This window comes from Chiloscyllium punctatum, chromosome 40 (genome assembly GCF_047496795.1).
Source record: "Chiloscyllium punctatum isolate Juve2018m chromosome 40, sChiPun1.3, whole genome shotgun sequence".
Taxonomy (NCBI): domain Eukaryota; kingdom Metazoa; phylum Chordata; class Chondrichthyes; order Orectolobiformes; family Hemiscylliidae; genus Chiloscyllium; species Chiloscyllium punctatum.
The window spans coordinates 42,106,070-42,123,053 of NC_092778.1; the positions used below are offsets into that span (position 1 = coordinate 42,106,070).

The window sequence follows — 16,984 nt, forward strand, 5'->3', positions numbered from 1 at the left end:
CTAGTGAGACATAAAGAAGCCCTGCAGATTTGAAGAATAAAAGAGTCTCCATGTGCAAATTTAATGAAACTTGTTTTTTTAGAAAAGAACTTTTTTATAACTGGATCAATTACATTTGTTAATAAACATTTAGAGATGACAGCCTCCAGAAATAACTTTCAAAGGAGACTGGGCTCCTTTGAAAATAGGGGGAGGCAGTAGAGGGTGTTGGGGAAAGCAAATCTAAACGTATCTTTCCCCACATTGATTATCAAACATTAAAGGGATTTATGCATGAGAAACGCAGTTAGTAAACTTTTAATTATAGGGAAAGGATCGAATTAGAAACAACGTGTGTCTCAGTGTCACCACCTGGAAATTGGTGATTGTTCTTCTTGACACGACTGACTTTGAATCAAGAAATCTGGTTATTTGAGGACTAGTACCAAACAGAATTTGTGCATTAGTCACAAAGAAACCAAGTAGTTTATGACTGAGCTTCAGGGAAGGGCTCCTTCCACACCTACTCAGGTTGCCTCGAGTGCACAATGGTGAGACTGATTCATAATGCCTCTGAAGTACCCAAGCAAGCTTTCTAAGTATACAATCAGTTATTGCTCAGAGGAAAAAAAAGCTCTAGATCCACTTCTCAGAGCAAAAGCAATGGGCAATAAATCTGGACATGACAGTGACACTCGTGGAAAATTTTTTAAATGATTGAAAAATTAGTCCCATCAAATTAACCTACCAACCTGATTGTCCCATGGTGCAATGTTAATGAAATTGGTAACCAATCATAGCAACCAATCTTCACACGAGACCAAAACGAGAGGCAGAATCTCATAGAGGATTTAGAACTCCAGGGTGGAAATATTGCCTCCGAGAGCTGATCAGTCAAGGGCTGGCAGCTGTCCATTGCCCATTAATGTTATTGCGACTAGTGTTTGCTGCCAGTAGCGCATTTATCATCTTAGCTCCATGACACATCTGCAGAAGTTCATCGGGACAGAGTCTTAGGCCCAACCATCTTCAGCTGCTTCATCAACATCCTTCCTTCCATTAGAAGGTCAGAAGTGGTATGTTTGTTAATGCTTGATCAATGTCCAGCACCATTCATAACTCCTTTATACTGAACAGCCCCTGGTCAAATGCAAAAATACCTGGACAATATCCAGATTTGAACTGACGATTGACAAGTAACTTTATGCTGCTCAAGTGCCAGGCAGTGACCATCTGCAAAAAAAATTGTCATGATATTCAATGGCATTACAATTACTGAATCCCCCACTATTTGCATCCTAGGGGTTACACTTGGCCAGAATTTGAACTGGAATACCTATATAAATTCTGTGGCTACAGGAACACCTCAGAAGCTCAGGTTCTGCAGCAAGTAACGTACCTCCTAACTCCCCAAGGCTTGACCACCATCTACAACGCTTAAGTTAGGATTGTGTTGGAAACCTCTCAAATTGACTGGATGAGTGCAGCTCCATTAGTGCTCAAAAAGCTTTACCCCTCAGAAAATAGTAACTCTGCTTAATTCGCATCACATAGACAACATTCACTCCCTCCACTCTGATGCTCAGTAGCAGCAGTTTGTAATATCTACAAGATGCATAGCAAAAAATTCACCAGGGCTCCTCAGACATCACCTTCTAAATCCATGACTACTCACATCTCGAAAGACAAGGGCAGCAGATACATGGGAATACCATAACCTGCAAGTTCCCCTCTAGGTCTTCCAGTATCCTGACTGGGAAATATATCACAATTCCTTCATCCCCACACGCCAATCCCACCCCTTTTCAAGGTGTGCATCTGCTCAGTTTTTTGTTTTCTTCTTGCAGCCTCTCATACTTTTTAAAAAATTTTAAGCAGAAACTTAACTTTGGGTTTGCAGATCAGCTACTGTTAGCAAATGTGCTATGTGGTTTAATGGTATGCGCTGTCATTTCAAATAATATTTTCAATGTAGCTGCTTCAGTATCCTTGTGCACTAGGTATTGTATGTACAAATCTTTAAGAATACTTTGCGAAATGTACTACTATAGTGGTGCTGCCCAATTGCTTGTTATCTCTTACTCTAGTTCCAGGTACATGGCAACAGCATTCACCTATAAATCATACACGATCTTGACCTGGACATTTATCAACTTGGACCCAATGTCACTGTATCAGAATGTTTAAGAAAGCAGCAAATCATAACATTGTCAGCTTGATATCATTAATGTGAAAACTACTGAAGGCTATAATATGGAAAAAGATAAATATACATTTAGAGAAATTAAGTTAATAGAGTCAGCATTGCTTTGTCAAGGGCAGGTCTGATGGATTCGATTGAATTCTGTGACCAGGAGACATAATGCTGTGGGTATTTGGAATTTCAGAAGCCATTTGATTCAATGCCACATGGAATGTTGGTTAACAAGTTAAGAATGGTTTGGTATGATGGGTCCTTGGCAGCATTGGTTAGAAGTTGGCTAAAAGGTAGGGAACAGAGGGTGGGTACAAAAAAAAAGCAGTTCTCAGTCTAGAGACAAGTTGAGAATAGTGTTCCCTGGGGATCGATGTTTCTGATTCGTATAAATGGTTTGAAGGTAGATGTTCAGGGCAAAATTTCTGAATTTGAAGATGATACGAAGCTAGGGAGAAGAATGAGGATGATACTGAGCAACTTCAGAGGGACACTGATAAATTGGCCAAATGGGCAGCCACCTGGCAGATGAATATCCATGCAGAGAAATCGTAGAATCCCTACAGTGTAGAAACAGGTCATTTGGTCCAACAAGTCCACATTGACCCTCCAAAGAGTAATCCATCCAGACCCATTCCCCTACCCTATTACTGTGCATTTACCCTGCCTAATGCACCAAACCTACACATCCCTGAACACTATAGGCAATTTAGCATGGCCAATTTGCCTAACCTGCACATTGTTGGACTGTGGGAGGAAACTGGAGCACTCTAGGAAAGTCATGCAAACACAGGAAGAATGTGCAAACTCCACACAGACAATCGTCCAAGACTGGAATCAAACCCGGGTCCCTGGTGCTGTGAGTCAGCAGTGCTAACCGTTGAGCCACTGTGCTGCCATTATGTGAGGTAATGCATTTTGATTGAAGAAACTTGTAGAAACAATATGAGCTCAATGTTACAACTTTGAGGGGTGTGCAGGAGCAGAGAGACCTCTGGGCTAAATTGCACAATTTTCTGAAGGTGGCCTGGCTAGTTCAAACAGTTGGTAAGAAAGCTTATGAGATCCTTGGGTTTATTTATAAGAAACATAAGAGTATAAAAGCAAGGAAGTGATGATACATCTCTTCAGACTACATTTCGAGTATTGGCTTCAGTTCTAGATGCTTCATTTAAGGAAGGATGTTAAGGCCATGGAGAGACCACAAAGCATACTTATGAGAATGACACTGGGAATGAGATTTTAGATGCAAAGGAAATATTAGAGAAATTGGGTTTATTGTCCTTGGAGTAGAGAAGATTAAAGTGAATTAATTGAGGTGTTGAAAATAATGAACAATTTTGACAGGATAAGGAAGCTTATTCTGCTTCCACTGGTTAGGATGTCAGTAACTAGTGGTCACAAATTTAAGATTGTCAGCAAGCGAACTAGGATAAGGAGACAATTTTTTTTTAAACTACGTTAGGATTTGGAATGTGCTGCCTAGGAGAATTGTGGCGACAGATTCTGTTGGAAGTTTCAAATGACAGCTGCATTATATTTGAAAGAAATGAGGCTCAAGAATCTGACTAGCTGGGCAGCTCTTTCAGGAACTGGTACAGACACAACGGGTCAAATAGCTGACTTCTGTACTGCAAACATTTTATTATTATTTTTACTTCTGGGATTCCTTCCTTAGTACAAATACACCCATACTGCTGTTTTGTAGTCTGCAGCTAAGCAGCTTCTGGATAGGAAACAGCAACTGGGTAAAAATGCTCACCTTTCTGGGAATTAATTTAAATTTGTTTTAACACAGTAACTTGGCTTTTTATTTTGAAGTATTTTAAGCTTGTTAAAATGTTTAGTTGGGTTGGATGCTTTCTGTAGAGGGATTTGAAATGAAATATCCAACTCATTAAAGGCTGGCAAAATGAAGTTATTAATGTAATAATGAAAGTGCCAATTTTAAAATATAATAATTACAAGTGCTTTTTTTTTCAGTTTCTGTTTCGGATGAAGGTCGTGCAGAAGTGAATGGACTGAAGGCCTCCCACTTCTTCAGTCTGGCTGAAAGTCTGAATGTTGATGCTAACCCCTTTATTTGGTTGTTCATCAGACCACCCTGGTCTCTGACTGGGAGTTGCTGTAAGGCAGTTGTCTATGATAGTTTAAAGAGCAAATGCCAGTTGCAATCAGTAAGTACATTTACATATTATGTTTGTAGTTTTATATTATCTTGTCAATTTTATCCATCAGAATTTTTTATAACATGGTGTAATATTTGGTATTTTAGTTGGTCTATGGGATTTATGAGTAGACATTGCACCAATTGTTTGTTTTCTTCTTCAAAATCTCCAAACTCTGTTCTCGGTTTTAAAGAAACTGACTTTCATTTTTGTAAAATCCTTCTATATACCTCTTCTTGCTACATGTGAATTTGTTAGATTTAATTTTGTCACAAGAATAAGAAGTTTTTGCACCCACTTCAATAGCTATGATCATGGGTCTATAACCAGTGATTTCAACCTAGACTTGGTTTGTACATGTTATCCAATACCACAATGATTTTTGATTCACTCAGGGCAAATAAAAATGCATATTAATTGACTACCTTATCAGTGTATCTCATCCCAAGAATATAACATTAATGCTTAGATACGTTTAATCTTTTCCAAGATGTCCTGAAGTGCTATATAGCCATTAAGTTACTTTTTGAAATTTGTGGGATTTTGAGCTTCTATATTGTTGAAATTTTATATAGTGTAGGGGAGTACAGCTATAAGTTTCTTCACACCTATTTAAATAGCAAATTAAATTTGGTAGAAAGAACCCAATGTGCAAAAGCTACATACAATTGAAATAATCCCTTGGCTTAGAACAGCTTTGCTTCTCTTCATAGAACGTTTTGAATCCATGCACTGAAGTCTTTGTAACAAAGTTGTTTTTTTTCCCTAACTCTACTTGTTTTTCATTCTTCTTAGGCAAAGAAGGCGTCACTAACTTACTGTTTGGCCAAAGTTCTCAGTCTCTTTGAGGTTTGTATCATTGTGAATAAGCTTGGGACCACACTTAACCCCACTTCCAATCCTATAATTCTCTTTTAAGATGTTGATATTTCTACAATTGTATCCTGTGCACGTCCCCAGTTTTCTTTGCTCCATTAATGACAGCTATGTCTTCAGCTGCTTAGTCCTGAAATTCTGGGGCTACTTCTTTAAACTTGTGTCTCCTCCTTTAAAGATTTCCTTAACCCTGGTCACAATGAAAGGTTTTTTGATCACCTGTCATATCTCTTCGTGGGCTTGGTTTCATTTTTTAAGTTTATATCCATGAAATGCTTTAGAAGATCTTGTAACTAAATTGTTATATACTACGCTTTTAAAATTTGACCTGTTAACAAACTGAGTTTTTGTTACAATTTAGGATGAAGAGAAACAGAAACAGGCTGTAATAATGTTTGAAGAGTCTTCCAATTATGGATGCTTATCAAGTTCTTACCACTTATGGGAGACAAACCGGAAAGAAACAGTAAGTTTTCAGATGTACTGTTTGAAATTTCAGCAATGTTATTATAGCATTCAGGATATAACATTGATTTGTCAGAAATCCTAGCAAAAATTTTAAAGTGACCAACTTCTGAAAAGTTTCATTATGGTCCAGGTGATGAGTCTTGCTTGACACCTCCAGGAAGGTGTTAATATCTAGAATGAGCAGAAACTATTGATTGTAATAGGAGATGGTGTATGTTCCTGGTCTTTGGTGAACACCCAACCATGAGTAGATTGCTCACTTGTGCTGTTTGAGCTCTAGATTGATCATTATTGAGCAATTCCTGAAGAAGCTGCATTCATCGGGTGCATTCAGCATCAGCCAGTCTCTTCATATGGCTAATGTTGATCCTTATTCTCTATGTACCAATATACTGCTGCATGCTTCCTCTGAGGGCTCACTCCCTGCCTACCTGATGACTTTGTGTTAAAGTGTAGGCATTAATAAACTGAGAATTTGTGTATATGTTTAGTGTATCACTGAATGCGAGGCATAGGCTCATGAATAAGGGTCTTCATTTGATCAGTGAGTTTTTATAGATTCTTTGTCTTGGAATCTCCCAACTCATTGCCCTGCAATTTTCAACTCTACTTTATACCACTTGTAGGCTTTGGTTTGGTAACAATCCTGATGTATTTGAATAAACAGATTTAAGAGAATCTTTGCTTTTTATTAAAGTTCATTGATGTGGCATTGCTGGTTCAGTCCAACAATTCTAGCCTAACCCTGATTACCCTTGAAGTGGTTGTAGTGAGATGGTGTTAGTGAGCTGCCTTCTTCAAACACTGTAGACTTTGGGATGTAGTTACATCTACACTGCTGTTAGGAAGGGAATTCCAGGATTTTTAACTCTGATATGGTAAAGGAATGGCATTTTCATTGTGGCGATACTGTAGTATTAAGTGGTGTCTTTTGTCCTAGCTTCTTTTAGAGAAAGATTGGGGTATAGTGCTGAGCAGTCTATGAGAAGACAAACAACTTGAGACTTTGGGATTTTTAAAAGTTGGAACAAGAAGAGCAGCCAGAGAGGCTGTGGTCAAGTTCTCACAGATGCAGGATTTTTTGTTTAGACAGAGCATCTCACATTCATCTTTTAAAATAAGATGTTAGGGTCTAGGTTACAATCATAATATATTTTAAAGAGGTCTGTTCTGGTCCATAACATAGGATGAAATTTTCTTGCCTTTTACGTTTTAGGTGGCTGATCCTGGTAGGCATCTTCAGAACCTTAGGAAACTCAGGGATTTCGCAACTAAAGGATGCTGGGAAGCACAGGTATGGGCATTAGGTGCAATAACTTAATTTCTTTTACCTAAACTGGCCAGGCTCTTCAATTGGCAAGTCAAATTTCAAATTTTACTTCTGAAGTCTATGGCAATATTGATGTTGATGAACATTGCAGATATTGTTTTGGTTGCAGCATTATGGTTTACAGTTCACAATCTGTGACAAATCAATATGAAACCCTATTGGCTCATTGCATTTCGTTCAGCTGTGTAGGAAATAAGGACAGTTTTAATACCTATGTGCTTGGCTTTTTGTCTATATCTCCAAGTGGTGATGAGCCTTCTGTCTTTATGGTAGTCTTTTTAATGTAAGTCAAATAGGTTTGAAAACCTTTTTGGTATTCTGGTATGGCTTCTCAAAGGATACAGAATATATGGATGGCTGAATTGTAATGTGGTGTATGGAATTTCAAAGTTTTTAGCTTACTTCATGCCAGATATAATTCCCATTCAAAGAGGCTGTTCAGTTAGCAAGTTAGGCAATGCTGGAAAACTTTAAACACTAGAATAGTATAATTCCAGAAATATCCATTTGAAGTGTAAACCACAGCTAGTGTCATGACCAAAGATTAGAATCTGGAAGTAATATAGATATTTTTAATTTGTAATTCCATAAATATATATTTCAAGAGGGCTAATAGAGCCAAATATAGCTCTGGAATAAATTAAGTGGTTGTTTAGAGAGAAAGAGAGCAAGAGTTGATAGACAGAAAATCACACCAAAAAGTGTGGCGGGACCTACAAATACCTTAAAGTGGAAAGAAACACATCAAAGCAGACTGGATTGTGATTTCTTGTGACTATGCTGATTGCTGACCACCTTTACACAACAACAAGCCAACACCTGTGGATTGAGCCAAACTGAAGAAAAATGTTCTTTTATCTGTTTTTTTTTTGGAAGAATATTCAAGAATGGTTTAAAAAACTAATTTCGACTCGATCAGAGTGTTAGTGGGACTGAGGTTTTCATGTGTGACAGAAGGCCATGGTACCTAGACAATGTGCACTCGACAACGTTAATTGTCTAAAAACGTTAAGGTCAAGAAAAGCTCTCCTAACAACTCAAAACCAAATCAGTCACACCTGTAGGTAAAGTGACTGTCATTCTGAGTGCTAGCAGTTTCAATGGAAAGTGCAAGAGGTCTTGCCATTGGCAGTATCAGGCATGCCTAAAATTAAGGTGTCAACATGGTGAAGCAACAAAACAGGACTACTTGTGTGCCAAGCAGCAAATGACAGACTGAGCTAAATGATTTCACAACCAAAGTATTCCATTGCCACCTCTTTGCTCTCTCACTCCCAGCCGAAGGCCTTCTCCAGCCTCTCTGCCTCCTCAATACTACCTATCCCTCCTTATATTTTTGTGATATCATGCAACTAACCAGGTACTGTCAGTGGAAGGGATGAAGCCTAACTTTTTATTGGCGTTCTTAGCTTGCATCAATGTAACCAGGACAGGAATTCAATATTATTCAATACATCTAAATAGGGAAGCAAGCAACAATATGCTATTTTCACCTAGCAAATGGAAGATCTGTGTATCTCAAGCAATTTCAAGAATTTCTTATTCAATTGTGAATGTACAATCACTGAAGATTTTTGTTCAGTTTGTAAATAGCAGTAAGCTTCACCATTTCTACAACAAAATATGGTCTATTAAGTTCTCTCTTAACTAAATAAGTTCCCTCTTTTTCAAGAGATCCACTCTTGTTCTTGAGACACAGGTATTGGGAATTTACTTTTTGATAGTGACTCCATATTAAAAGTACCCCACTGGCATAAAATATGTTGAGAAGTCCAGTTCTTCAAAAACTCTACAGGTCTTCCTTTTTCAAAATAAAATGTTAAACTGGATGTAAGTTTGCTCATGATCTTCCTTATCTGTATATAAGGATACTAATGAGAAAGGGTCATGTCGTTTTGTGGCTAATTGGTGTTCATGTATCCTGGTGGCTAGTTTTCTGCCTGTTTGTCCAGTATAGTGTTTGTTACAGTTCTTTCTCGGTATTTTGTAAATGATATTAGTTTTGCTTGTTGCCTGTCTAGGGTCTTTCAAGTTCATTAGTTGTTGTTCATTAGCATCAACTAGCCACAAAACGACGTGACTTTCTCTCACTAGTATCCTTACATCCAGATAAGGAAGGACACCAGTTCAACTGGGACAAGACATCCATCCTTGAACAAGCCAAACAGAGACGCACAAGAATTCCTAGAAGCATGGCATTCCAACTGGAACTCTACAAACAAACACGTCGAGCTAGACTCTGACTACCACCCCCTGAGGAAAAGTACAGGAAATGGCATCACCAACCCAAAAAAACTCAAACATATAAATAGAAAGTAGGAATCATGCACAGTGCTTCGGCCGGAGGCCCACTGAAGATGTTACCTAGTAGGGTGATGAAACGTCTGGAAATGAACCTTCCAGCTCAGCGAGCAAACCTACATCCAGAACCTCAACCTGAGCTACAAATCTTCTCAAAGCTTGCTAAAATGTTAAACTATTATGCCAGCTTTGCAATTAATACAAGAGTGAAATGAAAATTGTAATTGCTATTCTAGAATATTGTATTTTGTTAAAACAAGATTGAAGCCACTTTAGACACAATAATGATTTAAGAGTCTTTTATTTTCCTCCAGTAAATACTTGCAAGGACTTCGGCTACTTTCTTTGGTTTCTACTTTCTAGAAGTTATTTATCCTATCCTATAGGTTTTCTATATCAAACAATATAGTCCGCCCAGAATAACAACCAAATACATTATTCCAGACCTTTTGACCAGACGGCGTTTCCCTTCATGTTCTTGGCACTTTTTTCAGTGAATTCTGTATTCATTTCTGATCATTGTGAAACTGTGTAAAATAGAAATTTCCATTATCTACTCAGCACTTCAGAATGCCTCTAAAGTCTTTTCCTCATGAATCAAATAACTAGGTATTTAAAGTATATCCTCAATGAAGTAGAACATAATGTTTTTTTCCCATGTCAATTCAAAAGTTCTAAAGTGACAGCCAAGCACCTTTTTGAAGACTAATTAAATTCAGCTTGGACATCTGTCTCTACCAATGCTACAATGTAATATAAATCAGCAAACACAATAGGCTCATGAGGTATACCATATTTTATAAACTCCAAAAGACAGGGCCCAACAAAACACTTGCATTTAATTGAATTGAACTTATTGTCACGTGTACCGAGGCACAGTGAAGAGCTTTGTCTTGCGAGCAATACGGGCAGATCACAGAGTTATGTAGCATAGATAAGTAAACAGTGGCAAAAACAAAGGCACAGGTGAATGTTAAGAGTTTGAGTCCACTCAGTATTCTAACAACAGTAGGGTAGAAACTGTTTCAAAACCGGCTGATGCACGTGTTCAGGCTTCAGTCCCTTCTCCCTGATGGTAGAGGTTGTAGAAAAACATTGCCAGGGTGGGATGGATCTTTGAGAATGCTGGTGACCTTTCCTTGACAGCGGGTATTTGCGTGACCAAATATTTTGGAGCACTTGACATATATTGCCTGTGGAGGGCAAACTAATAGAACAATTTATTCATAAGAAATAGGAGCAGCAATATTCTGATTGATCCTTAGAGTCTGCTCTGCCATTCAATAAGATTATGATTGCTCTGATTGTAGTCTTAGCTTCACTTCTCTGCTAGCACCCCCAAAAGAAATGTCAGTTCCCTCATCAATCAAAATATGTATAACTCACTCTTGAACATATTTATGACCTCTCCTTCAGTGCTATCTCTGGAAAATAATTTTAAAGATTAACAATAGTGTGATGACAAATTATTCATCAAATTCGGCTCTGAACTCCAATGAGAGTCGGTCCAAACTCCAATAAGAATAGGCCTTCCTCAAGACAACCTTTTCATCCAAGGAATCAACCGAAAGAACCTTCTTTGAACTACTTCCAATGCAAGTTTTTCCTTTAAATAAAGGTGTCCAAAACTGTAAGCAGTACTTAAGATCTCACCAATGCCCTGTTACAATTATAGGCATAGAACCATATAGCGTGGAAACAGACCCTTTGGTCCAACTAGTCCACACAGGCCATGTTCCCAGATTAAGCTAGCCTGTCTGCATTTGTCCTATATTCCTCCAAATCTTTCATTGAAGAAATTATCCAAACATCTGTTAAACATTGTTACTGTACATGCATCCACCATATCTTCTGATGGTTTATTCCACACACTAACTACTCTGGGGGTAAAACAAAAGTTGTCCCCCAATGTCTTTTTAAATCTTTTTCCTGTCACCTTAAAAATGTGCCCCCTAGTTTTGAAAGAATCTTTACTATTGATCTTATCTATACCCATCATAATTTCATAAACTTGTAAGGTCACCCCTCAACCTCCTATGGTCCATTGAAAAAGTCACAGCCCATCCATCCCCTCCTTATAATGCAAAACCCTCCATTCCTCACAAGATCCTTTCTGAACCCTCTCCAGTTTAATAATAATCTTCATATAGCAGGATGACCAGAACTGTACACAGTACTCTAGAAGAGGCCTCGCCAACCATTGATGTCAACCAGCCACAAAATGACATGACCCAATCTCACTAGTATCCTTGCATACACATGAGGAAGGACACCACTTCAACTGGGACAACACAGGTTAAGCTAGACAGACACTCGCAAGAATCCCGAAAAGCATGGCATTCAACCGGAACTTTGGATCCCATTTCCCACCCCTGAGCAGGGGGGGGGGGGGGGGAAGAGAACAGGGAATGGTGTCACCACAGGAAATGACATCACCAACCCAAGAAAACCTAAACACATAAATAAAAAGAGGGCCATGTGCTTCATCTGGAGGCTCCCTGATGACGTTACCTGCTATGGTAACAAAACATCTGAAAACTAACCTTCCAGCACAATGAGCAAACCTGCATCCTGAATTTAGTATACAATTGGCAATCTCACCCTGAATCTCACATGATCTAATTTTTCTAATTCGTCTACTATGTGAAACCTTATCAAAGTCTTTACTAAAGTTATAGCAAGAATCCCATTCTTTTGTACTCAAGGTGGTGTGGTGATTAGAGATCAGCCATTTCCATTCTTGGGCATCTCTGCAGCAATGTAGTAGGCCCAATCATCATCAGCTGCTTCATTGTTGATCATCAATGACCTTCCCTCCATCAGTTCAGAAATGGTGATGTGCCATAAACCATCCATGACAATGTTCACCATTCACAACATCTCTCATACCAATGCAGTTCACATCCAAATACAGCAGAACCTTGACAGGATTCAGGCTTTGGCTGAAAAGTGGAGGTAATGTGTTGCCACACAAATGCCAGGCAATGACCATCTCCCAAAAACAAAATTGCTGTCTGGTACAGTTCAGACAACTCCGACCAGAATGTTATGAATGAATTTGCCCAGGTGTTCCACGTTACCAAAGCAGTCAAATGAATGTGTACACACATCAGTACTGAAGCAAAACAATCCCACTTTATTAAGAACAAAATTACAATAATCTTTAATACTATGCATACTATCCCTAATTGGTCCTTTAAGGATACAATACTTCTGAGTCTTTTGTAAACTTGTGCGGTTGCGCTCTCTTTGGGTCTACAAAGCTGCTTTCTTGCTCTAATTCTTTCCACGCTGGCCTCCTTGGAGGGCCTCCAATGATTCCAGAGATAAAGAGCAGTTCCGAAAGAGGTCTGCAGGTGAACCCTATTTTTGTACGTTTTAGATGGTTTTCTGGTACTTCCTATAGTTTTGCCACATCAGGGCGATACACTTAATAGTTTGAAACCGAGTCAATCATTTAGATGACATGCTAGGACCCAGTGGCTTTTCTGGCCTCGCCTTTGTTTAGTGGATAAGTTGTTGGGGCATGTCTGTCCAGAATAACTGTTGCCTATTTGCGTTATGCTAATGTCATCAGCACCTGGCTGCTGTGTCTACACTATGGCTGGTGTTGTGGGTTTTGTGAGTTGAGTTTTACTTGGCCAATGTATCCAGAATCCTTTGCTGTTTGGCCAAGTTAGCAGTCTATAAGTGTTTTAGAACCCAGGAGACTGCTACAGAATCTAACAATTATCCTTTGACATTCAATGATATCACCATCACCGAATCCCCAATTGCCTTTGACCAGGAATTGAACTGGACAAGCCCTATAAATACTGTGGCTACAAGACCAAGTCAAGCATCTCAGTGAATATCTACATCCTTAATTCCCCATATGGTTAAGTGCAGCCCTAGCAGCACGACAGAGTCTTGATACCATCTAGGAGAAAGCAAGAGCTTTGACTGGTACCACTTTCACAGGCATCCAGTTCTTCCACCTACACTGCTCATCATTTCGACTTGGAAATATATTGTCACTGCTCCTTCTGTACCATTGCCCAAAATCCTGAAATATCCCCTGAACCGCATTCTAGGTCTGCCTATGTGGACTGCACTGGTTTAGAATCATAAAACCCCTACAGTTTGGAAATAGACCATTTGGTCCAATAAGTCCACACTGACCCTCCAAAGAGTAACTTGCCCAGACCCATTCCCCTACCCTATTACTCTACATTTACCCCAGACTAATTTACACATCCCTGAACACAATGGGCAATTTAGCATGGCCAGTTCACCTAACCTGCACATTTTTGGATCACGGGAGGAAGCCCATGCAGACACTGTGAGGATGTGCAAGCTCCAAAAAGACAGTCGCCCAAAGCTGGAATCAAACACTGGTCGCTGACAGCGTGAGGCAGCAATGCTAACCTCTGAGTGATGGCTCAAGAGTGAGACCCCATCTTGTGAATAAAAAAAGATAGCGAAACAGGACAACAAAACAAAGACTACTTCTCCTGAAAGCTTGAATTCTGTCACTGTCAAAAGGAATTGCAAGCAAGATACAAAACTAAGAATCTTGAAATTGATAGCTCAACTGCCAATGTCAACACTACTGGTAACCTCCACTACAACATTCAACTGTCCATTTGTAAGCAATTCAGACTGATCCATAATTCACTTTTATAAATTTCGATACCTTTTTTGAATTTCCCTCTTCAAAATTGTCTATCTTGTTACTAATTCTTCTTGTGTGGTAATTAATAACCTTAACTCCAAGCCTGGTAAATTGGCTCCATCTAAAAATTGGTCATTTGGCTCTGGGAGAAAGGTATCCACAGGGAAATGATCTGCTTTTAAATTAGCCTGGTTGTGATTAGCCAAGGGGCAGCTGAGTAAAGAAGTTAAGCCAGTTCATCCATCCTCACTTGGGAGCTTACCAACTGGAGCAATAACAAATTGGGGTCTGAGCGCAAGACTGGCAAGTTCGACCGCAAAAACACCATTGCTTTAACCACCTACTTTTGTTTAATGCTGCAAGCTGCATCTAGGCAAACCTCTGAAAGTGGTTTTCAGTCAATGAAATTCAGATTCTTGGGTGGATACAGAAGTGACAATGCCCCATTCATTTTGTTAGTATTTTAGTGGAGTTGATAACCTTCTTGGGACAGCATGAGTCTTTAGCTGCTAAATTCACTCAACAGAAGGATGATGGAAAGTAAGAAATTGTTGTGGTGTTCAATTAATTAAGGATGTCATGAGTATAGTAGTGATCTTTGATCGAACTTGAAAGATCATGGTTGAGTAGAGAGAAATCATATATTCATAAACATTCACTTTTGTGTGGGAGTAGATTATAGGCCTCCATACACTTACACTATATGACAGAGGAGAAACAAATGGGGCATTAGACATATACTGCAATAATCTTGAGTGACCTGAATCTCTCTAGATTGGGAGAAACATAATCTTTTGAGTTCATTAGGTACAGGACTTGCCCCTCTGGTATGAACAGTTGTCTGGTTAAATGCAGCTGATCCAAAAGGGTAGGTAGAACTTAATGCCCGTGTTGATTTTTGATGTTGATGTCTAAACATCAGTTGGATGCTAACTGGGAGGGTTGTAGAATGTTAAATTAGGTCTACTCCTGTTGTGGAGCACTCAATTCTTTCCCTGGTTGGGTCAAGTGACTTATTTGTGTTAATTTATCAAAGATCTGGTAGAGTTTGGCATGCCTCTGGCTTCTTGTCTGAGCAGCTGCATTTAAAATAAATTGAAGTATGTATCTTATGCTTGCAAAACCTAAACTCAAACATATATTTGATTTTAACAAAATAAAAATTGTTGTTTCAGATATCATTAGCAAAAGCCTGCGGAAGTGCCAATCTGTTGGGTATGACATCTGTAGCTACGAAAGAGTTTGTTGTTCAAGTTTTTCAGTCTTCCCAGCCTTCTTACAAACAGAAAATGTTCAAAGTACAAAAGGGCATGAATGACACAATGAGGTAAATGTGTAAATTTTTAAAATCCATTGAAATTTATTGATGGGAACTTGTGAAGAATGAAGCCTGAAACCTGCTCGGAGTAGCTCAGTACTTGACCCTATCTAGATAATTCCATCAGTTCTGAGCACTGAATCTTAAAGGATCTACTAGTTTTGAAGGGGTTGCTGGACAGAATTTATGCCAGGGATAAAGGGGTTAAATTGAGGATAAGTTGCACTAGCTTGGATTGTGTTCTTTTGAGTTTGGAAGGTTAAATGCAGAACTACGTGAAATATTCATAATAGGAAAGGTCCTTCAACCAAACCTGGACACTGAGGTGTTTATGTTGCAATGAGAACGAAGAATGAATTTGTGATATTCGTGAATTTGCATGTCCCTGAACTGTTTAAATGAATTCAATAGAGTAGTGAAAGAGAGGGTATACCCTCTGGAATTCAGAACATGAGTTTGTTTTGGGGCATGATCTTGAAATTAGAACTAGATCAGTCAGGAATGAAGCCAAAGAAGCAGTCTTCCACCTAAATGGTTGATATGCATCATGTTTGTGAGGTTTTTCTGGCAAACCTAAAGCAAGCTGGCCAACTTGAACTTTCAAGGTTTTTTTCAGCATTGTCAACTGGTGGTTAATAAAGGTGGTTGATATGAATTGACCAAAAGAGTTTACATTGATAGAGAAACTAATGGTCAGGAATTTATAACTTCTAAATGCACTTTTGAAATGTCTTGTGCTTAATGGAAATTTCTGCATATGGAAAAAGTTACCCCTGAATTAAGATTGATTTACTTTGGATATAAGCTGTTATGATTCATTGGGTGGCTGATGGGAGGTCCACATATGGGGTGTGAATCTCTCTCTCTCTCTCTCTCTCTCTCTCTCTCTCTCTCTCTCTCTCTCTCTCTCTCTCTCTCTCTCTCTGTTGTCTCTGTCTCTCTCTCAATAGCTGTTGTACTATTTAGTGGAAGCATTCAGGACCAAATGATTTTAAAATTCTACTGAAATGGCTGTGGTCTAACTGATAGCGTTCCATATCTGCAGATATATTCTAATTGATTGGTTAGTAGAGGTGACCAGCATGAAGGATTTTTCCAGCTTGTGCCTGCATGTCACAGTGGCAAATGTGGATCGGTATCTGATGCTGCGCTGTGTACCCAGAGGCCAACTACAGCTATTGGGGATTGCTTGTATGGTTATTTGCACAAGGTGAGTTTGAAACAAAAAAAAACTTTATAGTTCTGTTCTTCTTTCTAAAGCCAGTGCATTTTGGACTATTTGATTTGAAGTCTTACTGATTATCATCTTTATTTGGGTAATTTCTGTAGGTTTATTAGTAAAGAGATCCTGACAATTCGTGAAGCTGTTTGGCTTACAGATAACACATACAAATATGAGGATCTAGTACGAATGATGGGAGAGATAATTTCTGCACTTCGAGGAAAAATTAAAGTAAGTTATTAGAATGGTCCAGTGGCATTTTCTTGCAATGGAAAAAATGTATTTGGCAGAAGAAGTAGTGGAGCCTGTACAATTACAACATTTTAAAAGGCACCTGGATGGATATATGAATAGGAAGGATTTAGAGGGATATGAATCAAATGCTAGCACGTGGGACTAGATTAATTTTTAGGATATCTGGTTGGCATGGACAAGTTGGACTGAAGGATCTGTTTCTGTGCTGTACAGCTCAAT

General features: G+C 38.8%; 1 protein-coding gene across 1 annotated transcript in view; it reads left to right on the forward strand.

Moving 5' to 3' along the window:
- The window catches only part of ccnf (cyclin F), a 61,927-nt gene that overhangs the window by 21,522 nt on the left and 23,421 nt on the right, over positions 1-16,984 (forward strand). Inside the window, exons 5-11 of the mRNA XM_072559641.1 lie at positions 4,157-4,350; positions 5,137-5,190; positions 5,579-5,683; positions 6,902-6,979; positions 15,146-15,297; positions 16,334-16,498; positions 16,618-16,741. Of these exons, the coding sequence (XP_072415742.1) occupies positions 4,157-4,350; positions 5,137-5,190; positions 5,579-5,683; positions 6,902-6,979; positions 15,146-15,297; positions 16,334-16,498; positions 16,618-16,741 (872 nt within the window). The remainder of the gene's footprint in view (positions 1-4,156; positions 4,351-5,136; positions 5,191-5,578; positions 5,684-6,901; positions 6,980-15,145; positions 15,298-16,333; positions 16,499-16,617; positions 16,742-16,984) is intronic.